This window comes from Castanea sativa, chromosome 8 (assembly GCF_040712315.1).
Source record: "Castanea sativa cultivar Marrone di Chiusa Pesio chromosome 8, ASM4071231v1".
In the NCBI taxonomy this organism is placed as follows: Eukaryota; Viridiplantae; Streptophyta; class Magnoliopsida; order Fagales; family Fagaceae; genus Castanea; species Castanea sativa.
The window spans coordinates 28,772,128-28,790,344 of record NC_134020.1 but is presented as its reverse complement, the minus strand read 5'-3'; the positions used below and the strand labels follow the sequence as shown (position 1 = coordinate 28,790,344).

Sequence of the window (18,217 nt, the reverse complement as noted above, 5' to 3'; positions counted from 1 at the left end):
ACCAAATATCTTAATACAGATTTGATCATTGTAAATCTATGATATGACTAAAATGCTGGAAATCAATAACGCATATTCGTAAAAAGAAACATAGTTGGGAAAAAAGGTGTCGATACAAAAAAAAAAAACTGGGTTGCCCTGCCCATATATCTCTCCATCACTCCATTGTCTTGCGCAAAACAGCAAAGACAAATTGAGTGCGAGGCTACAAGATGACAGTCTATGTCACACTAGCTGAGACAACCTTGATGCTCAGTTTGTTTGTTTGTTTGTTTCTCTCATTATCAAAAACTCCTCCCCATAGCTTCCCCCAATCAGTATCTATTGATATATTGGTATCGGTGTTCTACTTCGGAGAAGTGGAAAAATACTCGTTATTGAGAGAGAGAGATAAATGGCCCAGGAAGAAACTGGTAACAGAGGAAGCAGGTGGTCTCTTCAAGGAATGACAGCCCTTGTTACTGGTGGAACCAAAGGAATCGGGTTCTTTCTCTACCTATGCCTTTTTTTTTCCTTTTGATTTTAGCTTGGAATTGCATTCTTATTGAATATTTCTAAATATAGATAAATAAATTATAAATGGCCACATTTATAGAATTGTTGCAACTTTGTTAAGAAGTTGATTGGATGAAAAATAGAGAAGTAGGCGGAAAAAAGTTACTCTCTAAATTAATTTGGAAAGAAACTCTTCAAACTTCTCGTATCTTTTTTTTTTTTGTGAATTTTAAAAATCTAATCGTTGAATTTCATGTTCTCTATATTTTTTACATGCATATCAAATTTCGTTCAAATAAGATGTTATTTACTATTCGATTAATAAACTTATTTTTAATGCACAATTTTATATCATAAAAACTTGAAATTTTAACATTTGTTTGATGGCAAAGTAATTGATCATTGATTCTATTGAAATTTTGCAAGCATGAAGGATATATTAAAAACATGCAATCCAACCGTTAGATTTTTAAAATTCACACTTAATATAAATATATATGAAAAGTTTAAAGAGTTTTTCTCCAAACTAGTTTGGAGAAAAACTTTGTTTGCCTCACTATGGTATTATTTTCATATTTTGGTTGGATTTTATGTTTGCATAATTGGTTTGGTAGCTTCAATTAAAGCTTGCTTGTTTATTAGGATTAATTTGTTGTTCATTTATTTGGCTAAATATCCAACCTGTTATTAGGAAGGACGTCTGGATTATACCATTTATCTCTAAAGTATGAGTTTATGACTTTGACCCAAAAAGATTTGTGGGTAAAATAAAAATGATCCAGTTATCAAGTGCCTAGAGAAATCTGAGTGACTGAAGAGAGAGATGAGATGTTTTTAATTTATTTGGGAAGAGAGAGAATAAAATAATATATATCAGAATACAAACACAACTAAAATAATTCTTATCTTTAAGAAGTTATTGATCACGGTTGCTAAAAAACTTTAGTAATAGCCATCGAGGTAAACCAGGTTTAGGGTGAATGGATCTAAAATAGCAATTTGGGGGGAGGGGGTGTGCTAACATAGAATTTTCAAAAGTATCCACATTATTCCTTAAACACAAACTGCATCTAACTTTGTTTGAACTCTTTTTCTCAAAAACTAATTTTATCACAAATCACAATGAAATTTCATAGTAATTGTATTGTGGCAATTATAAGGACAAGGTAATGTCTAGATAATAAATAGTTAATAAATAACAATCGAGGATGAAAAAGAAAGTAGAAGAAGATTTGAAGGAGCATGAGAAAGTTCAAACAATATTAAATGTGGTTTGACCCAGGGAACAAATTAGATATTTATGAAGAGTTTGGATAATGTTGCATTAGTCTAATCCTATTGGGTGAGTTTTGAATTTTATCCAAGATCTATTTATTTTCTCATCCGAAAATAAAAAGAGTAATACATTCTTGGTAGATCAACAACAAGGCAATCACTTTTAAACACTCCGAATATTGTCATAATCATTCTCAATCAGCTAGTAAGTTAATGTATGGCAATGAATTATAACCTTTAGTTTTGCCAATAAAATAATGATACCAAAAAATATATATATACTCTTTGTAAGGTTTGTATCCAAGTTTAGTCCCTCTATCTTACACTTAGTAAGAAATACAGTAACCAAATCATATCAACCTAAAATAGTTAAACATAAAAATTCATCAATCTAAAGAATTAAACATCCACTAAAAGAAAGAATATATATATATATATATATATAGAGAGAGAGAGAGAGAGAGAGAGGGAGAGAGATTTGCAAAATAAGGATTGAGTGGAAGAGAAAATAACAAATAAAACAATGGAGAGAAGAAGAGTGAAAATAAAAGGAAGATGAAGGGATAGAAAAATTGTAAGGTTAGGGTACAAAGTAGAGGGGAGATTGGAAAAAAAAAGTAAAAGTAAAAGTAAATGTTGGAGAATGTGTAATTGTAAAGTGGAAAATTAATAAAGAGAAAAATATTTAAAAAGGAGAGAGAAAATATTGAAAATAGGTTGATGATATGGCACTGATGTGGCTCAACAAGAGCGCAGCAACATTAAACACTACACTTCAGCTTTTAGATATATATATATATATATATATATATAGATTTTGTGAAATTCTGCTATGAAAGTTAATTATACTAAGCCCAATCCATGCCCTTCAGCTTGTACAACAAAATCATTAAATACAATACTTTGAACTAATATATTGTTGGGCTATGTGAAGTTTGGTTTGTGTTCCATTCGATTTTTGACCCTGCCCAAATTGGAAGCATTACGACTTTAAATGAGACATTTTCTAAGACTTAGTCCAAGGAGTGGGGGTTTGCCCAATTTGACCCTACTATTTTGGGGTATTTATAGGTCACTACAAATTAGGTTTGATGATTATATTGAAAAACATCATTTACAGTCGCCTTTATATTTTTTTCTCCTTGTTGCAACTCTATGGACATAGGCACATTATCGAATCACATATATCTTGTGTCATGTGATAGTTTTCTTGGCTCATATTTGTCCTTTTTTTTCATTTCTCACATGTTGAGGAATAATTAGGTTAAATTCCTAACATATATTGATGAAACCAAATTAATTTTGAACTCTTTCTCTTAGTGTTTTGTAAGCCATACTTTTAGGAAGGTTAAATTTGTTAACCATGATATAGTTAAATGTGTTCTTTTGTTTGGTCTTGAGATAGAGAAGGGACTATCCCTCCCCCTGTAATTTGTTTCTAATTCTCTACTTTCACTGAATATTACATGTTTACCTAGAAAAAAAATTTCATTTAATACAATAGAATACACATTATTCAGTTTTTCTTTTTATTTGCTATTATTTACTACTACGTGTTGTGACTAGATATGCTGTTGTTGAGGAATTGGCAAGCCTAGGGGCGACCATACATACATGCTCTCGAAATGAGACCCAACTCAATGAATGTTTACATGAGTGGAAGATGAAGGGATTTCAAGTCACTGGTTCAGTCTGTGATGTGGTGTCTCAAACCCAACGAGAGGAGCTAATGAGCAGGGTCTCCTACATGTTTAATGGCAAACTCAACATCCTTGTAAATACTTTATTTCCTCTACATCACTGCGTTTTGTGTGGCATTTGAAAGCATACTCCAAAGATGATGAATTGTAAATGATCATTTTTTCTTTTCAATACTAAAATCTTCGATTTAATTTTTATAAGATCAATCTTTGATGAACAATTTAAATGGTATTGGAATATTACTTGGCCATAGCCACTTCATTTGTGCTTATGCAATTGATACATTCAATTTATAGTTCATCTAATACGGTTTTAGATAAACAATGTGGGAACAACCACATCAAAACCAACCTTGGAGTACACATCTGAAGATTTCGCATTTCTCATGTCTACCAATCTTGAATCTACATATCACATTTGCCAACTTGCTTATCCACTTCTGAAAGCTTCGGAAGCAAGAAGCATTGTTTTCGTTTCTTCGGTTGCTGGTGTAGTAGCCATAAATACTGGAGGATCTATATATAGTGCAGCTAAAGGTAATTTCTTTGAGCTATTTAACTTTTTATTGCAAGCTTATGGGTTATAAATTATAGCTGTGACATCGAATAATATAATCAGCTTTTGTCTAATATTTTTTTTAAGGAGCGGTGAATCAACTTGCAAAAAATTTGGCATGTGAGTGGGCAAAGGATAACATTAGGAGCAACTCTGTTGCACCATGGTATATCAAAACCCCCCTAACTGATACTGTAAGTGTGATCGTGCTTGAAAATTGTTAAAATCTGGTCATTGTTGAATGCCTTAGGGTGATAATAAGACATATGACACATTTAGAGTAATGCATACTCTCAATAAACAACATTTGTAACAAATAATCCTGTTTTGATTTTTTCATGTGCTAAGAAATGAGAACAATTTACTAAATTTATCCTTACTGCAGTTTTCTAATATCTTGGCTCCTCCAAAGAGGTCATTATCTGAGTTGGGTTCCAACCTAAAAGGGAAGAACTTCATGAATCATGATAACCATGACAATTTATGTTATCTTCTTTGCAGTATCTAAGCAATGAAAAATTAGTGGAGGCTATTATCTCTCAAACCCCTCTTGGACGTGTAGGAGAGCCAAAGGAGGTTTCTTCCTTGGTGGCATTCTTATGCCTACCTGCAGCTTCTTACATAACCGGTCAGACTGTTTGTGTTGATGGAGGGACAACTGTAAATGGCTTTAGCTTCCCATGAGCAGCAGAAAATGACGTTCAGACACTCCTTATTGGAATATGTTTATGGTACTGCAAGGAAAAATAAATAAAAATAATTTATTGGCTCTGTCAGTAATTGGAAGAAAAGGATTGTTGCAATTGGGATGCACAAACTTCTCTCCTTGACATTTTCTAAAATTATTGTATATCTATCTAAATTGTTGTCTTGTATTCTTAAATTAATAAATATAATGCATATATGTGTTGGAATATTTATGTGTGAGTCACTGGAAGAGCCAGGGAGGGGACCGCGGGGCTATGGCCCCCCTCACTTTTCAAATTTTCCATTTATAATATTGATAAAATAGGGGAAAATGAAGTTTATAAAAATTAACTTACTGGCCCCCCTAAGATTTTGAGATTAGAAAAAATCCAAAAAGACAAATCAAATCAACTGAAACAACCCAATGAAATACAAAAATCTGACCTATTCTTGGGCATATACTCTTTCAAATCCAAATCTAAGGACCAAAAATATATGACAAATTCCCAAATTAAACTCCATACAAAAAAACCCAAATCAACAATATAAGGAAAAAGAATCCCTTCCAAATTAGGATTCCTCTAGGACTCATCTTGTAATACCCCGAAAAAAAAAAAAAATTTAAAAGGAGGGGTATTTAAGTAAATTTCTTTTGTGGGGCCAATTTTATAATTTATAATTATAAGGGAGTTTTTATAAAATAAGGCTGAGATCCTAGCTATATATAAGCTAATTGAGTTAGAGTACAACTTGAGGTAAGAGCCTAAGATATCTCATTCTTTGTCAGATTTAGGTTTTATATGGATTTAGAAATTTTTTTTTTTTTTTTATGTGAGAATTTCAGCCAATAGTGAGACTTTCTTTAGGCATGGCCGCATGGGTCTGTGCTGCATAATTTTTCTTAAAGGAATTGTACCAGATTGATGGAGTTAGAAAAAAAATGCTTGATGAAAAGAAGGAACACCAACATCTTTATGATTTATTATTATTTGTTTATTGTTATGGTAGAGGAAGAACAGAGTTTCCATAAAAGCTTGTGTCAAAACTTCAATTGTTTGATTTGTCCTCATGCCAAAAGAAAGCTAGAGGCGGCAGTGGCAAATATATATATCCATAGAATAATCCCCTTGACAAAGCAACGCGCCAACGCCAGCTTCCTTCTAATTTTTTTATTATTATTATTATTATTATTATTATTTCATTGGTTTGGTAATTGAGGCGTATAGGGAAGCCAGCAAGTGATCATGAAACATGGTCTAGGCGATGCTTTTGACCCTATATGACAATATGTATCCTAGGTTTTTATTGGAGGCAGTAGAGGATATATACAAGGATTTTTTACTCTGAGATAATAAAAAGAAATTATTAAATATTTTTAGTAGTTATTCTGTTGGCCGAATACCGTTTTAAGTCATTCTTAAATTATTTGATTATTGAGTAAATGATACTTGCAAAATTAGTTTAGGTAATACCTAAGGATTTTAGAAGAAGTGTTAGGAAGAAGTTTCTTTTGGTATGGCTTTTGGAGGTAAGTAACCTTATCCTAATTTGTTTTATTTTACATATTTTAACTACGAAAATTGTCTACAGTTGTTACATTTTTATTTCTATTATATTACTGATTTCAAGTAAAGAATTTTCACAAATATATATATATATATGAGAATTGAATATAAGATTTATTTTATTTAATTGTTTTTTTTTTTTGCTATTTTGATTTAAAGTAAAGAATATAAAAATATCACAAATATATTTAAATGCTGAATATATGATTATATATATGTATTTGAATAAGATATATTTTTTTGTTTGAACTATGATTTGATATTATATGATTATGGACAATCTGATTATGAATTGATTCTAATACCGAGTCAATGGGGGCCATTCATTGGTACTCTGATACCCAACCAATAGGGGTAATTCATTGGTACTTTGATACCCAAACCAATAGGGGTTATTCATTGGTATTCTGATACTCAGTCAATAAGATTTATTCATTGGTATTCTGATATCCAAACCAATGGGGGTTATTCATTGGTACTCTGATGCCCAGTCACGGGGATATAACATGACCATAGTCATAAGATTGTTAAGAATATGAATTACATTTGAATATTTGAACTATTTTGAGTACTTAAAACTACATATGTGATTTTGGAAATGTTTGAGTATTTGAACTATTTTGAGTCACTAAAACTGCTTGTGTTTTTGGAACCTATTGTAAATTATAGCTTTTGATATATGAAAAGCTAACTATTTTCTAAATCATCTATAATATATTTATAATATTAAAGTACGTGATCTATGTGCAACTCATTATTTTAAGATTATGAAACTTCTTTAGTTATTTTGAAAACACATAGTATATTATAACTTTTGAATACATATATTACATTTACAAATCTATTGTTTGATGGAACTTATTAGGATTTTGGTTACTTATTGAGTTGTCAGCTCACCCATTTTTTCCCTCCAGTTTCAAATTGTGAAGAAAAGCAAGTTATGGAAGTTTTGATGTTGTGTTGTGAGAAGGGAAAGAAGCTTACTGATTTTGGAATTAGATGGCCTTGTAATAGTCTTATATCTTTTAGTCAATTTGCATTATTTACATGAGGTTTGGATTTTGTTCATTTTAAATTATTGGAGATCTATTCATAAAGAAATTTTTGAGGTATTTTGAATTTGTTTGATTTAATTTTTGAGGATAATTGTTAGTGCTAAGAAGACCTTGCATACTTGTAGGGTGATTATTTTATAAGCGTTCGATCATTGTCACGTGCCTATCTTTATGGTTGAGTTCGGGGACGTGACACATCTAAATACGAAAAAGAACAAATATTTCTATTTTTTTTAAAAAAGTCATTTACACCTTTGCCATTGTCTCACGCTACAACGTTTCGACACTTTGCTTCCACAAGTCACTATTTTGCCACCTCAACTCTAGCTGAGTCATGGCTGGACTCACGATGTGCCCAAAGGTAATTCTCTTTGTTGGTTTGTTTTGGCTCTTTTGGATTTCTGTGGTTAGTTTAGGATTTTATGTTTAGTTGTTTATTGAGTACTTTATCCTCAAACTGTTTTACATGACATTGACACGTTGTTGATATTTGTAATATATTGATATATTTTATTATGTTTATTATATGCATAATATTAATGATTGGTTAGTAGCTAGCATCTTTTATGACATACAAGTGTTTTCAACACATACATTTAGATTTCAAATTCTCATCCTCCAACCATTGGATTGACAAATTATACAAAATCAATTATAATTTATCTTGGTATAACGCCAAAATAAATTAGATAAAAACTTTAGAATTAATGTTAATTTATGAAACAATTTTTCTTTTTTTTAAGAGTTCATTTGAGATTCATTTATTTTGCTGAAACTGAAAACTTTTTACTGAAAGTACTATAGATAAAAGTAAAAGTTAACTGAAATAGTATAGTGACACCAATGAATAGTACTAAAAAGTGCAATGGGCCCATAAATAGTACCAAAAATAAGTTGAATAGTAAAATAAGTTGGCAAGAATAATTTTTGCCAAACGCACACTAAGGGTCTGTTTGGATAGAACTTATTGCTGAAAACTGAAAACTGAAAACTGAAAACACTGTAGCAAAATAATTTTAAAATGTGTGAATAGTACCGCGGGACCTATTTTTAATGAAAAAGTGGCTGAAAAGTAAAATTTGTGGGTCCGTGAACAGTGCACGAATGCACTGTTCACGGAAGACTTGGTCAACAACTGCGGCTGGGAAGGAAAAAAAAAACTGAAGGCTGGACGTGGACGTGGACGCTGGACGCTGGATCCAAACACATTCTAAGTATGAAAGTTTTTTACATGCTTAGCTTAGCCTCTCCTTGGAAAAAAATTTGGCTCCGCTACTAGTGTGAGTAGTGTGATTGATTAAGTACTAAAGTTTCACATCAATCAATATATATATAAAAGCAGAGACCTCGTGCGGAAATGCATGAGGTTCTGCCATGTGGCGCTTTGTATGAGTACTTTTTCATTTAGCCTTTCACCTCCTATCTTCTTATCAATGATTAGTTTAAGCCATAAATGCAGAAAATTAAAAGGTTTGATTCTACTCCCTTTTCCAACTTCTTAAACTCTTTCACTTTTAATTTCATTAATTTAAAAAATGAAAGGTTTTCTCCATTCAATGTTAGTTTTCATGTTCCTTTATATATTCCAGTTTCACAAACTATCAAAAGGCCAAAAGAAATGTAGGACTGGAGAGATAGAGAGACAAAAAGCGAGAAAATTAGTGTAAAAGAGAGTATGAAATTGGCTTTGGTTTTAGGTGCATATAATCTAAGTTTCTTAATAACTTAACGCTATCAAAGTTTGATACAATACTTTAACAACATATGGTGTTTCTAAAAGGTATGTGTTTTTTGTCTTTATTTATATTTTTGGAAAGTGTTTAATTTTTGTAAGTGATTAAGGTACTCAATTAAACGTGAGATATGAAATAGTATAAGTTTAAATTTCTCTGCTCAATTGCTGTTTTATTTTTAATCTCTTGGCATGTATATTTAGTTTTGTGAATTAGAAATTATAAATCTTAAATCTTAGATGTTTAGCCTTCAAAAGTTCACGTTTTCTTCTTCTTCTTCTTCTTCTTTTTTAAAAAAACCTTCTAAAAAAAAAGGAAATAATAAAAAATTTTATATTAGAAACGTCAAATGTAAGAACTAAATATACATGTACACCTGATCAAAAAAAAAAGAGCATACAATGGCATTTTTAGAGTCTAATTAATTATGGCTACTTATAGATATATTGTGTTACATTTTTTTTTTCATTCATTATTTTAATGACATATAATTCATAATTGAAATTAATTTTTCAAACATTATAACACATATGAGTATTATAAAATAACTAATAGTGGATACGCGCATCGCGCGGGACATCTTCTAGTTAGATACTAATGAGAAGAATGAGTGATTAATATAAGATAATTGAAACTAAAACTCACAAGTTCAAGCCTTTTGGGTCAAAAGGTGTTCCTATATGTTATATTAATTACCAAGTTGGAGGCTCTCCAAGTTGTTCTTTCCCCAACAAGTAATATCAGAGCTTATGATGGTGTGTAAGAAAAGTGGCAAGGTGTTTAACGTCCCTTTCGTAGATGGAGCGGGGACAAGGCAAGCCTAAAAAAAGGCTCACACAAACAATCTTGAAATAAGTCCCAATAAAAAGAGTATTGTCAATAGTATTAGACCTCGATGAGGTGTGAGGTTCCCACGGATGGGATGTGTGGGGCTTACACGTGGTTCCCATAGATAATGTGCTAAAGAAGGAAAAGCCCATAAGCAAAGGGGAGTAAGGAAGATTCCCCATGTTCACTTACCCATGGTTGAGTAAAGGGTTCTACTATGTGTGTGTTGGTAACTTCTATAGTTGTGCAAGAAAGACTCTAATATTCACACCATCCATAGTTGAGTAAACGGAATGTTATTGGTGATGGTAATGCATGACAAACAAAATGATGATGGAATTTAGCTAGCCCAATGTTACATGATTTCTTGAATTTCACTTGCAAAATTTAGTTGGACATGATGAATTGTTAGGCCAATGCTAATCCTCTAATTGGATTGTGGTTTAAACTTAACATTTAACAAAAGAAACAAGGACGGAATTACATAATCCCTTACCCTCCTCAAAAAATATTGAATAGTGATAATTAACTTATATTTATAATTTATCAAAAGTTATCTAATATCTCATCAAAAAAATATGATAAGATTACTAATATATTATACAAACTTTATATAATCTCCACTCAAAATCGTAATTTTTGTGAAACTTAATAATAATAATACATGATAATTCTTTAGAGGTCTTTATACAATTATATTTAAGACATGCAACTAAATAAAATTCAATGTCAAATTCAAAAAAAAATTACTTAATTGGCATGAGTAGTAAAATGTTGTGTGAGTTTTAGGCATTGTTGTATGTATTTAATATGCTTAATTTTTCTAATTTTCTTTAGTAATCAAATTTTTACTTGTTCTTTGTTATGTTAATATTTTGGAATAAGAAATGAGTGCAAAATCCCATGAAACATCAATTGAGAATTTCCAAAAAAAGTACAAAAAAACAAAAAGATATCTAAGATCCCGTATTTTAAAAGATTGATTGGAATAATACTTTTTTAAACGATTCTTGATCTGTGTATTTCTTTGTCATTTATGGATCAAATAATTGTTATATATGATAGTGTAGTGTATTCCACAAATTTGTAGGTATTGTAGCTGGTAAATGAAATAAATTTTCGATGTAAAAATTCAAATGTTTTAGAGGCTAAAAGTAATTATTTCATAACACGTGAATAAAGATAAAATATATTACAAATACCGAATAAATGCCAATATGAATTCAAAGTTTTATATAAAATTTACAAATTCTTTAATTACTCAATAAGATAACTAATTCTGTTCATATGAAAGCAAAAAACAAAAACTTAGTCCATATATTTTGAGATCGAATATAGTATAAAAATCTAAGAAATCGAATCAAGAATTTCCTGGTAATATTAGTTTAGTCATCTTTTGTAAAGTATGAAAATTTTTATTAAACGCATATATACCTACATGTATATGTCTATGTGTGAGCGTGTGAGATTTTGAAATCCATCCGATTGCATTTTAGGACTACAGGTCCACAAAAGAAGTTCTTGGTTCCATCCTTGCTAAAGAAGCAAAGCCCAAACCTAAAGGATATACAGACTTAGTGCCTATTTGGTTCAGCGTTTTTTTCTTTCAAAAATAAAAATTACAAGGAACTGAACCAAACTCACCTTTAGACATGATGTTAGAGGACCCTTTGCAATTCACAAAACCACATGGAAGGAAAGCTTTGCATTTTATCCTCTGTTTTTTTTCCTCCCATTGGCAAGATAATTAGATCAGGAGGGTTACAAACTTACCTCTCACCCTCATCCAGTTCACATTGGATGGAATTTAAAATGCCTCTTTTACAAAACAGAAGTAAGAACACACAACACAGAAGAGAACATATGGAAATGTCTCATTTAAAAATCATAAGGAGATTGATGTTTATTGTCAGTCATGTTTTGGGAGGAAGCCACTAACTGTCACCCCTCCATCCACAAATAATCTGCCCGGTTATGTAAGAGGATGCAGGTAGGCAAAGGAATGCCACAAGGGACGAAACCTCCTTTGGCTCTCCAGGGCGTCCAAGAGGAGTTCTTGCGTTTACCGATTTCAAAAATTGCTCATCATTGAGAGCCTGCAATAGTAACGAGGAGTCGCATAAAGGACTTATTTCATATTATGTAAATGAATACGGAATTATTTTTAACTTAGTGAGCTGTCCAAGTCTCAGCAACATCCTAACTTCTTCAAAAAATGTTTTTGAGAATTAAAGCCTAGGAGTTCCATTTCTATTTCAGATGTAAATTTTGTGCACCGTTGCGCGCACGCGCGCGCACACCCACACGTTTCTGTTATCTTTTAACTCTACATATGACTCGCATGTGGCCCAAATAAATAGAACATGATAAAGATTAACTGCACACAGAACAGTGAAAAACACATTCATTGAATGCACAAGCATGGTGAAAGGGTGCTACAGCCTTACAGCTTCAACCAAGGGGGTTCTGATAAACCAAGGTGCTACACAATTACTCCTAATATTGTCTTTGGCCCACTCACATGCCAAATCTTTAGTTAGTTGGTTTATTGCTCCTGCATGGAGAGAAAAAAAGAGACTAGCGTCAGAATTTAAAAGTTTACAAATCTATAAGGTTTGAATAATATGCACATTGTTTTAACTGATCAAATCGAAAAAATAAAAATTTAAATTACATAAGTAAATTACTTTTACTTGCACCATAAATAGATCCAACATTTAGTGCCACCACACCAGCAATAGAAGAAATACAAACAATGCTTCCTACTCCTGATGCTTTCAAAAGAGGATGTGCCAGCTGGCATATATGGTAAGCAGATTCAAGATTGGTAGTCATAACAGTAGAGAATTCTTCAGCTGTGTAATCTACAGTCAGTTTCCAGATGATTGTCCCCACATTGTTTATCTAGTATAAAAAATTTAGTAAGAACAGGATTTTAAAGGTTCACAAGAAGGAAAGCCATTCCAAGGGTAGCTGTGAACATTTCTATAAGAAACATTGGTATGAGAAACTCCTTTGGAAGATTCACAAATATGAAGTTTTCTAAATTTAATTTATGCAACTAGCTAAGCAAAGAACTATCCTGCTCCTGGGTTCAGGCTACCAGAATTAGGATGTAAAGAATGATTGAAGATATGCATTGCAATTTGTTTAACCAGAACGCTGGATGGTCCTTTTTTCTTCTCAAACTAAAAACAATGATATTGATGGTATAGTAAATGCTTTTATTTTATTGGTAAGTTAGGCACATAACCAATGACTATGAATATTGAACCCATGACCTTACCCTCCATCTAGCACTTGAAAAGGGAGGAGCTGCCATTTGAGCTAGAGCACATTGGCGATGGTATAGTGGAGGCTGGTTAAACAATTATTTATAAATATGATGTTCAAAATACGCAAAGCCATATACAAGGTACAAATTTGGGGAAGCCCAAATAACATAACATGGAACAATTATTTTAGTAAATACGTAAATGTCACATGCAACACACCAGGCTCCCACCTTTGCAAGGTCTACGGAGGTCAATGGTAGGCAACTTTACCCCCAATTTTAGCAAGAACATAACAAAGGAAACTACAATTTGATGCTAATTCACATTAGACTCTACTATGTTCTAATGTGGCAAGTGATAATTTTGATGTCTAAACTATCTTTAAATATTGTTATAGATAAGCTCAATTTTATTTTAAATTTTTTTTTTTTTTGGTGGCTGAATATTGGTTTTATATATTTCACCTAAAAAGCGGCACAGTTCAAGCTAGAAAGCTACAGGAAAAAAGTTTCCAATCTTTCAGAAAGTAACTTCCATATGATCCACAACTCCATCTCTTCAACCAGTTCCAAGAATTATCAACTCCCTAAACCTCATTTCCAGTTACAATCTCTGAAAATTGGTATAGATAAGCTCAATTTATTGGTTTTTTTTTTTTTGGGCTGAATGTTGGGTTTTTATTGTACATAAGAGGCTGCTAAGTCCAAGCTAGAAAGATACAAGAAGAGGATTTCTCATCTTTCAGAAAAGTAACTTCATTATCATCTGGGAATCCCTCCCTATAACCAGCTGCCAGAATTATCTACTCACTTTAAATTCCTCAAGTCTGGCAATTCGTTTGTTTTTCATCACAAAATGACTTGTTTTCTTGTGTTGTTGCAACTCTGAAAATGATCAAAATAACATTTTATGTCATTTACCTCGCACAGAAAATTATTAATATTTCATTTAGACACAGTGGTGATGGAGGTGGTGGTGACGTCAGAAGAGGTGGTGCAACAATGATGGTAGTGGCAGAGGTGTCAGCAGCGACAGTGTGATGGCGATGGTAGTGGTGATGGTGGTGTTGGTCACACAAAGGAATGGAATAGGAGAGGGTACAACGGAATGGCAAAAAAAAAAAAACATTTAACAATATCTGGAACCTATTTTCTGTTGCAATCCCATTTTTGTCTGTCACAGTTGTCCAGAATGATTGCACTTAATGAATTCCATCGATAACCTCACTTCCATTCCAGTCCCACAATAGCAGTAATGATTCACTGTAACATTACAATCTTGTGATGCTAAAATTGCTATGTAGAATGCAATGAATTAAACTAAACACATCCACACCAAAAAAAAAAAAGAATTAAACTGAACTGAATTGAGACATACAAGTATATTAATTCTCCTACTAAACACTGAGGATACTGTGTCCATCAGCTTCACTCGTTCACCTCGAGACATGACATCACAGACTGAACCTATGACTTGGAAACCCTTCGTCTCCCAATCATGTAAGCATGCATTGAGATTGGCTTCATTCCTTAAGCATGTATGTACTCTTGCACCTAGCCCTGCCAATTCCTCCACAACAGCATGCCTGGCATAATTACAAAACATTGCAATAAATAAGCCTCTACTAGTTTTTATAAGATTAGTAATCTGTAGCCACAGGCCCCATAGAAGCAGAGTTCTTTAAAAATGAACAACCATGAAGCAATTAGCTTGAGAGAGAGAGAGAGAGAGAGAGAGAGAGACCCAATTCCTTGTGTTCCACCAGTAACAAGAGCAGTCATTCCCAGAAGCGACCATCTATCATCTCTGCACCTACTCCCTGCCTGCACCATCTTATCCCCCATCTTAATCTCTCCTTGATCTATTGATTTCATTGTACTTCCAGTAGCTCAAATGAGTAATATAGTAATGATTACAATGGTTTCTCCCCGTCCATTGATCTGAAATATACCTAAGAAATTCAACCTAGTGCAATTACTCAAAACAGGGAAAAACAAGAAGTTAGATAAAAACAATAAATACAAAAGTTTTAGCATAAGCCCAAAAAAGGTCAGAAAGAATTAGCTAGGTATATATTAATTTAAATTGCAGATGTACCTTCCCTCCAAGCATTTCAAGTGATTGTTAACTTAGAAAGTTTGTTCTCAAGTGCTTGAAGTTTTCTGCACCTCCTATGTGCGTCTAAATATATAAAAGGTCAGAAGGAGTTACTAGGTATACATTAATTTAAATTGTTGATGTCCCTTCCCTCCAAGCATTCAAGTGATTGTTAACTTAGAAAGTGTGTATATATATAATCTTCTTTATAGTAATACACAAAAAGAAAATTCTTCAACTAGCAGATCTAATGTTACAATTTCTTCTCTCTTGTCAGTTCGAATCATTTCATGATTACAAAAATATTGTAATAAAACAAATGGGAAAGGTCAAAGAGTAACATAGCTGACATAAATGCCATTAGAAGGACAGAAAAAGAAATTTTACTTATAAATAAACAAAGAACAATAATTAGGAAGGAAAAAAAAAAAGTTCAATTGCAGAACTCCGAAAGACAAGCTGGGAGTTATGTCATTTACAGTGGAGGTTAGATTGAATGGGGTCAAAGTATAGCAAGAGCAGATGAGGAATAAGGCTAAGTTGCCACTTCTAGTCATGTCTTGGGTAGAAACCATTTACACACATCCCTCCGTCAACACAAATAATCTGCCCAGTGATGTAGGATGATGCAGGTAAGCAAAAGAATGCCACAAGGGAAGAGACCTCCTTTGGATCTCCCAGACGCCGAAGAGGAGTTCGAGAATACACCTCTTCTAGGTATTCTTTGTTGCTGAGCACCTACAACAAATAAAGACTCAAGGTCAACTTTGATTTCTTATACTGAGCCTTTATAACTGCTATACATCAATTAGTGCAAGTACTAATGTTTTAGACTTTGAATTTACTAAGGTGCAGGTGCCTTGCATACGATGACAGCGAAGCTAAGTATTGAACATAATTTTTAAATGTGGAGACTAGCAGAACAAATTCTGTTTGGTAACCTAGAACTTTGTTAACACAGTAGAGCTTACGCAGCAAATCAAAATTTTTAAGCAAATCTAATAAGAAATGCTTCCTTTCAATTATATTTCACTCCCCTAAAATGATTGTAGTCAGGGGGGTGTTTGAGTCAGTGGATGGGTGTGTGAGTGTGGGGCATAACTTCCATGGAGAAATGAAGGCAACGGCCCCTGCCACCATGATGTTGTACACAATTAATGGTCACATAGCAATCTGGAGTTTACCTGCTCCACCATTGAGGTTCTGATGTACCAAGGTGCAACAGCATTACTTCTTATGTTGTCTTTCGCCCACTCACAAGCCAAAGTTTTAGTAAGTTGATTAATTGCTCCTAGAATCACAAATAAACAAAATTTCTTTATAAGCTTCTTGAGTTCAAAATTCATAGGAAAATGGATACATTCATCTGATAGGTAAATTACCTTTGGTTGCTCCCTGAACAGCCATAGACTTCAGTGAAACAAAACCTGATACAGAGGAGGTGAATACAATGCTTCCCACTCCTGATGCTTTGAGAAGCGGATAAGCAAGTTGAGAAGTATGGAAAACAGATTCAAAATTGGTTGCCATGAGAGTAGAAAATTCAGCAGCAGTGAAATCCACTACCGGTTTCCGTATGTTTCTCCCGACATTATTTATCTACGGATCAAAAATAAGCCAGTCATCCAGTTCAGTAAACAGGAAAAGCAGTTCAAAACTTCAAATTATAACATGTTAAAACTCAAAAGAATAACACAAACAGATACAATACATAACATTCTGAAACCCAATAAGAGAAACGCAAACATCAATGTTTTTGTATGTAAAAAAATAAGGAAATAAAGAAGCTTACGAGGATGTTGAGCTTCCCATCAAACAAAGTGGACACAGTGTTCATAAGCTCCTCTCTCTGAGATCGAACTGACACGTCACAGACTGACCCAGTAACCCCAAAACCCAAATTATCCCATTCACTAAAGCACCCATCAAGCTCACTCTCATTCCGAAAACACGTGTGCACTCTGGCTCCAAACCCCACCAATTCCTCTACAATCGCACGCCTAAAAAGTAGAAAAACCAATGCCCAATTCCCAGTTGACAATGTAATTAATTTCTCAATTCTCAAAAAGCAAAGAGGAAAAGAAAATAAATTCCAAAACTTCTTTTTTTCTATGTATGTAAAAATGTGTACCCGATCCCGCGAGTGCCACCGGTGACGAGGGCGGTCATTCCACGGAGAGACCATCTGGGATTTTCAATTGGGGTACTGTTACTGTTACTGTTAGTTCTTGAATGCGACATGGGTTGGCTCCGAATGGGTGTTATGGAGGTGGGTTGTGATATACGGAGCTTGGAAGGAAAAGTCAAAGGGTGAGGAAACGTGGGGTTTGAGAAGATTGGAGAGTGTGAGTATAGGAGATTAGAGTTTTTAGAGAGATTTGAAGAAGAACGAGAAGAAGAGGAAGCCAGTGGAAGTGGAAAGAGGGTCTGAGACATTTGAGCGGCGAAGCAAGCAGTCAGCTCAGCTGAGTACTGTGACAGTGTCAGAGTTTGAGTTTGAGTCTTTAGACTTTTGAGAGGATCTTTTCATTGCAAAAGGTTTTTGCTAGTAATGCGAGAAATTATTCTTTGTTTTAAGAGCATTCGCAGGACTTCTTCACAAATTTACTGTCTATTTTACCCCCAAAAAAAAAAATTCTATTTTATATAATTATTTTTAAAAACGCTCATAGACTATTTATTCTAAAAATTTATTTGAATAAAATATCTACTCTTCTATAATTTTTTATTATTTTCTTCAGACTCCTCCCTCCCTAATACTCTCTTAGTTGTTCCCTATTTCCTTAACACTTTGAATGCATTTGGATAGCCCAGCACGCCCACATCCAACCCGTTTTTTTTTTTTTTTCCACGCGCATATGTCACTGTTCATTGGCAATGAACAGTGATTTTAGGCCAATGAACAGTACTTTTTGAGATGAACAGTAATTTTTACACATTAAAAAATTATT

The 18,217-nt window shown here is 33.1% G+C and overlaps 3 protein-coding genes across 5 annotated transcripts; 1 reads left to right on the top strand and 2 right to left on the bottom strand.

Annotated features, from left to right (window-relative positions):
* Window positions 1-60: 60 nt before the first annotated feature.
* On the top strand, window positions 61-4,946 carry LOC142607293 (tropinone reductase homolog At5g06060-like). Of its 2 annotated transcripts, none has more exons than XM_075778739.1 (5): window positions 61-483; window positions 3,337-3,544; window positions 3,788-4,007; window positions 4,114-4,192; window positions 4,528-4,661. In XM_075778739.1, exons 1-5 carry the CDS (start codon window positions 395-397, stop codon window positions 4,532-4,534), a joined length of 603 nt encoding a protein of 200 aa, XP_075634854.1. In that variant the 5' UTR covers window positions 61-394; the 3' UTR covers window positions 4,535-4,661. The 2 variants fall into 2 exon arrangements, with proteins under 2 accessions (XP_075634854.1, XP_075634853.1); XM_075778738.1 differs by having other exon boundaries at window positions 62-483; window positions 4,114-4,220; window positions 4,528-4,946.
* A 6,612-nt stretch (window positions 4,947-11,558) lies between these two features.
* Window positions 11,559-15,043, bottom strand: LOC142607291 (tropinone reductase homolog At5g06060-like). 2 transcript variants are annotated; one of them, XM_075778736.1, is made up of 5 exons: window positions 14,913-15,043; window positions 14,547-14,754; window positions 12,582-12,798; window positions 12,342-12,445; window positions 11,559-11,990 (listed from the first exon to the last, which is right to left on the bottom strand). In XM_075778736.1, exons 1-5 carry the CDS (start codon window positions 15,041-15,043, stop codon window positions 11,829-11,831), a joined length of 822 nt encoding a protein of 273 aa, XP_075634851.1. In that variant the 3' UTR covers window positions 11,559-11,828. The 2 variants fall into 2 exon arrangements, with proteins under 2 accessions (XP_075634851.1, XP_075634850.1); XM_075778735.1 differs by having other exon boundaries at window positions 11,562-11,990; window positions 12,342-12,448.
* On the bottom strand, window positions 14,379-17,812 carry LOC142607290 (tropinone reductase homolog At5g06060-like). Its single transcript, XM_075778733.1, has 6 exons — window positions 17,398-17,812; window positions 17,059-17,266; window positions 16,649-16,865; window positions 16,451-16,557; window positions 14,913-16,004; window positions 14,379-14,754 (listed from the first exon to the last, which is right to left on the bottom strand). Exons 1-5 carry the CDS (start codon window positions 17,700-17,702, stop codon window positions 15,816-15,818), a joined length of 1,026 nt encoding a protein of 341 aa, XP_075634848.1. The 5' UTR covers window positions 17,703-17,812; the 3' UTR covers window positions 14,379-14,754; window positions 14,913-15,815.
* Between the last annotated feature and the right edge of the window lie 405 nt (window positions 17,813-18,217).

Bases quoted from the DNA above. Each gene is read 5' to 3' on its own strand.
- LOC142607293 (XM_075778738.1), top strand. From the start codon at position 395: ATGGCCCAGGAAGAAACTGGTAACAGAGGAAGCAGGTGGTCTCTTCAA. The intron at 484-3,336 runs GTTCTTTCTCTA...TGTTGTGACTAG, and splicing joins GGTGGAACCAAAGGAATCGG to ATATGCTGTTGTTGAGGAAT. The intron at 4,221-4,527 runs GTAAGTGTGATC...TCTTCTTTGCAG, and splicing joins AAACCCCCCTAACTGATACT to TATCTAAGCAATGAAAAATT.
- LOC142607291 (XM_075778735.1), bottom strand. From the start codon at position 15,043: ATGAAATCAATAGATCAAGGAGAGATTAAGATGGGGGATAAGATGGTG. The intron at 14,755-14,912 runs GTCTCTCTCTCT...TAATTATGCCAG, and splicing joins GGTGGAACACAAGGAATTGG to GCATGCTGTTGTGGAGGAAT. The intron at 11,991-12,341 runs GTAAGGCTGTAG...TTACTATTGCAG, and splicing joins GAACCCCCTTGGTTGAAGCT to GCTCTCAATGATGAGCAATT.
- LOC142607290 (XM_075778733.1), bottom strand. From the start codon at position 17,702: ATGTCTCAGACCCTCTTTCCACTTCCACTGGCTTCCTCTTCTTCTCGT. The intron at 16,866-17,058 runs GTAAGCTTCTTT...TTTGATCCGTAG, and splicing joins ATGGGAAGCTCAACATCCTC to ATAAATAATGTCGGGAGAAA. The intron at 16,005-16,450 runs GTAAACTCCAGA...TATTTGTTGTAG, and splicing joins GAACCTCAATGGTGGAGCAG to GTGCTCAGCAACAAAGAATA.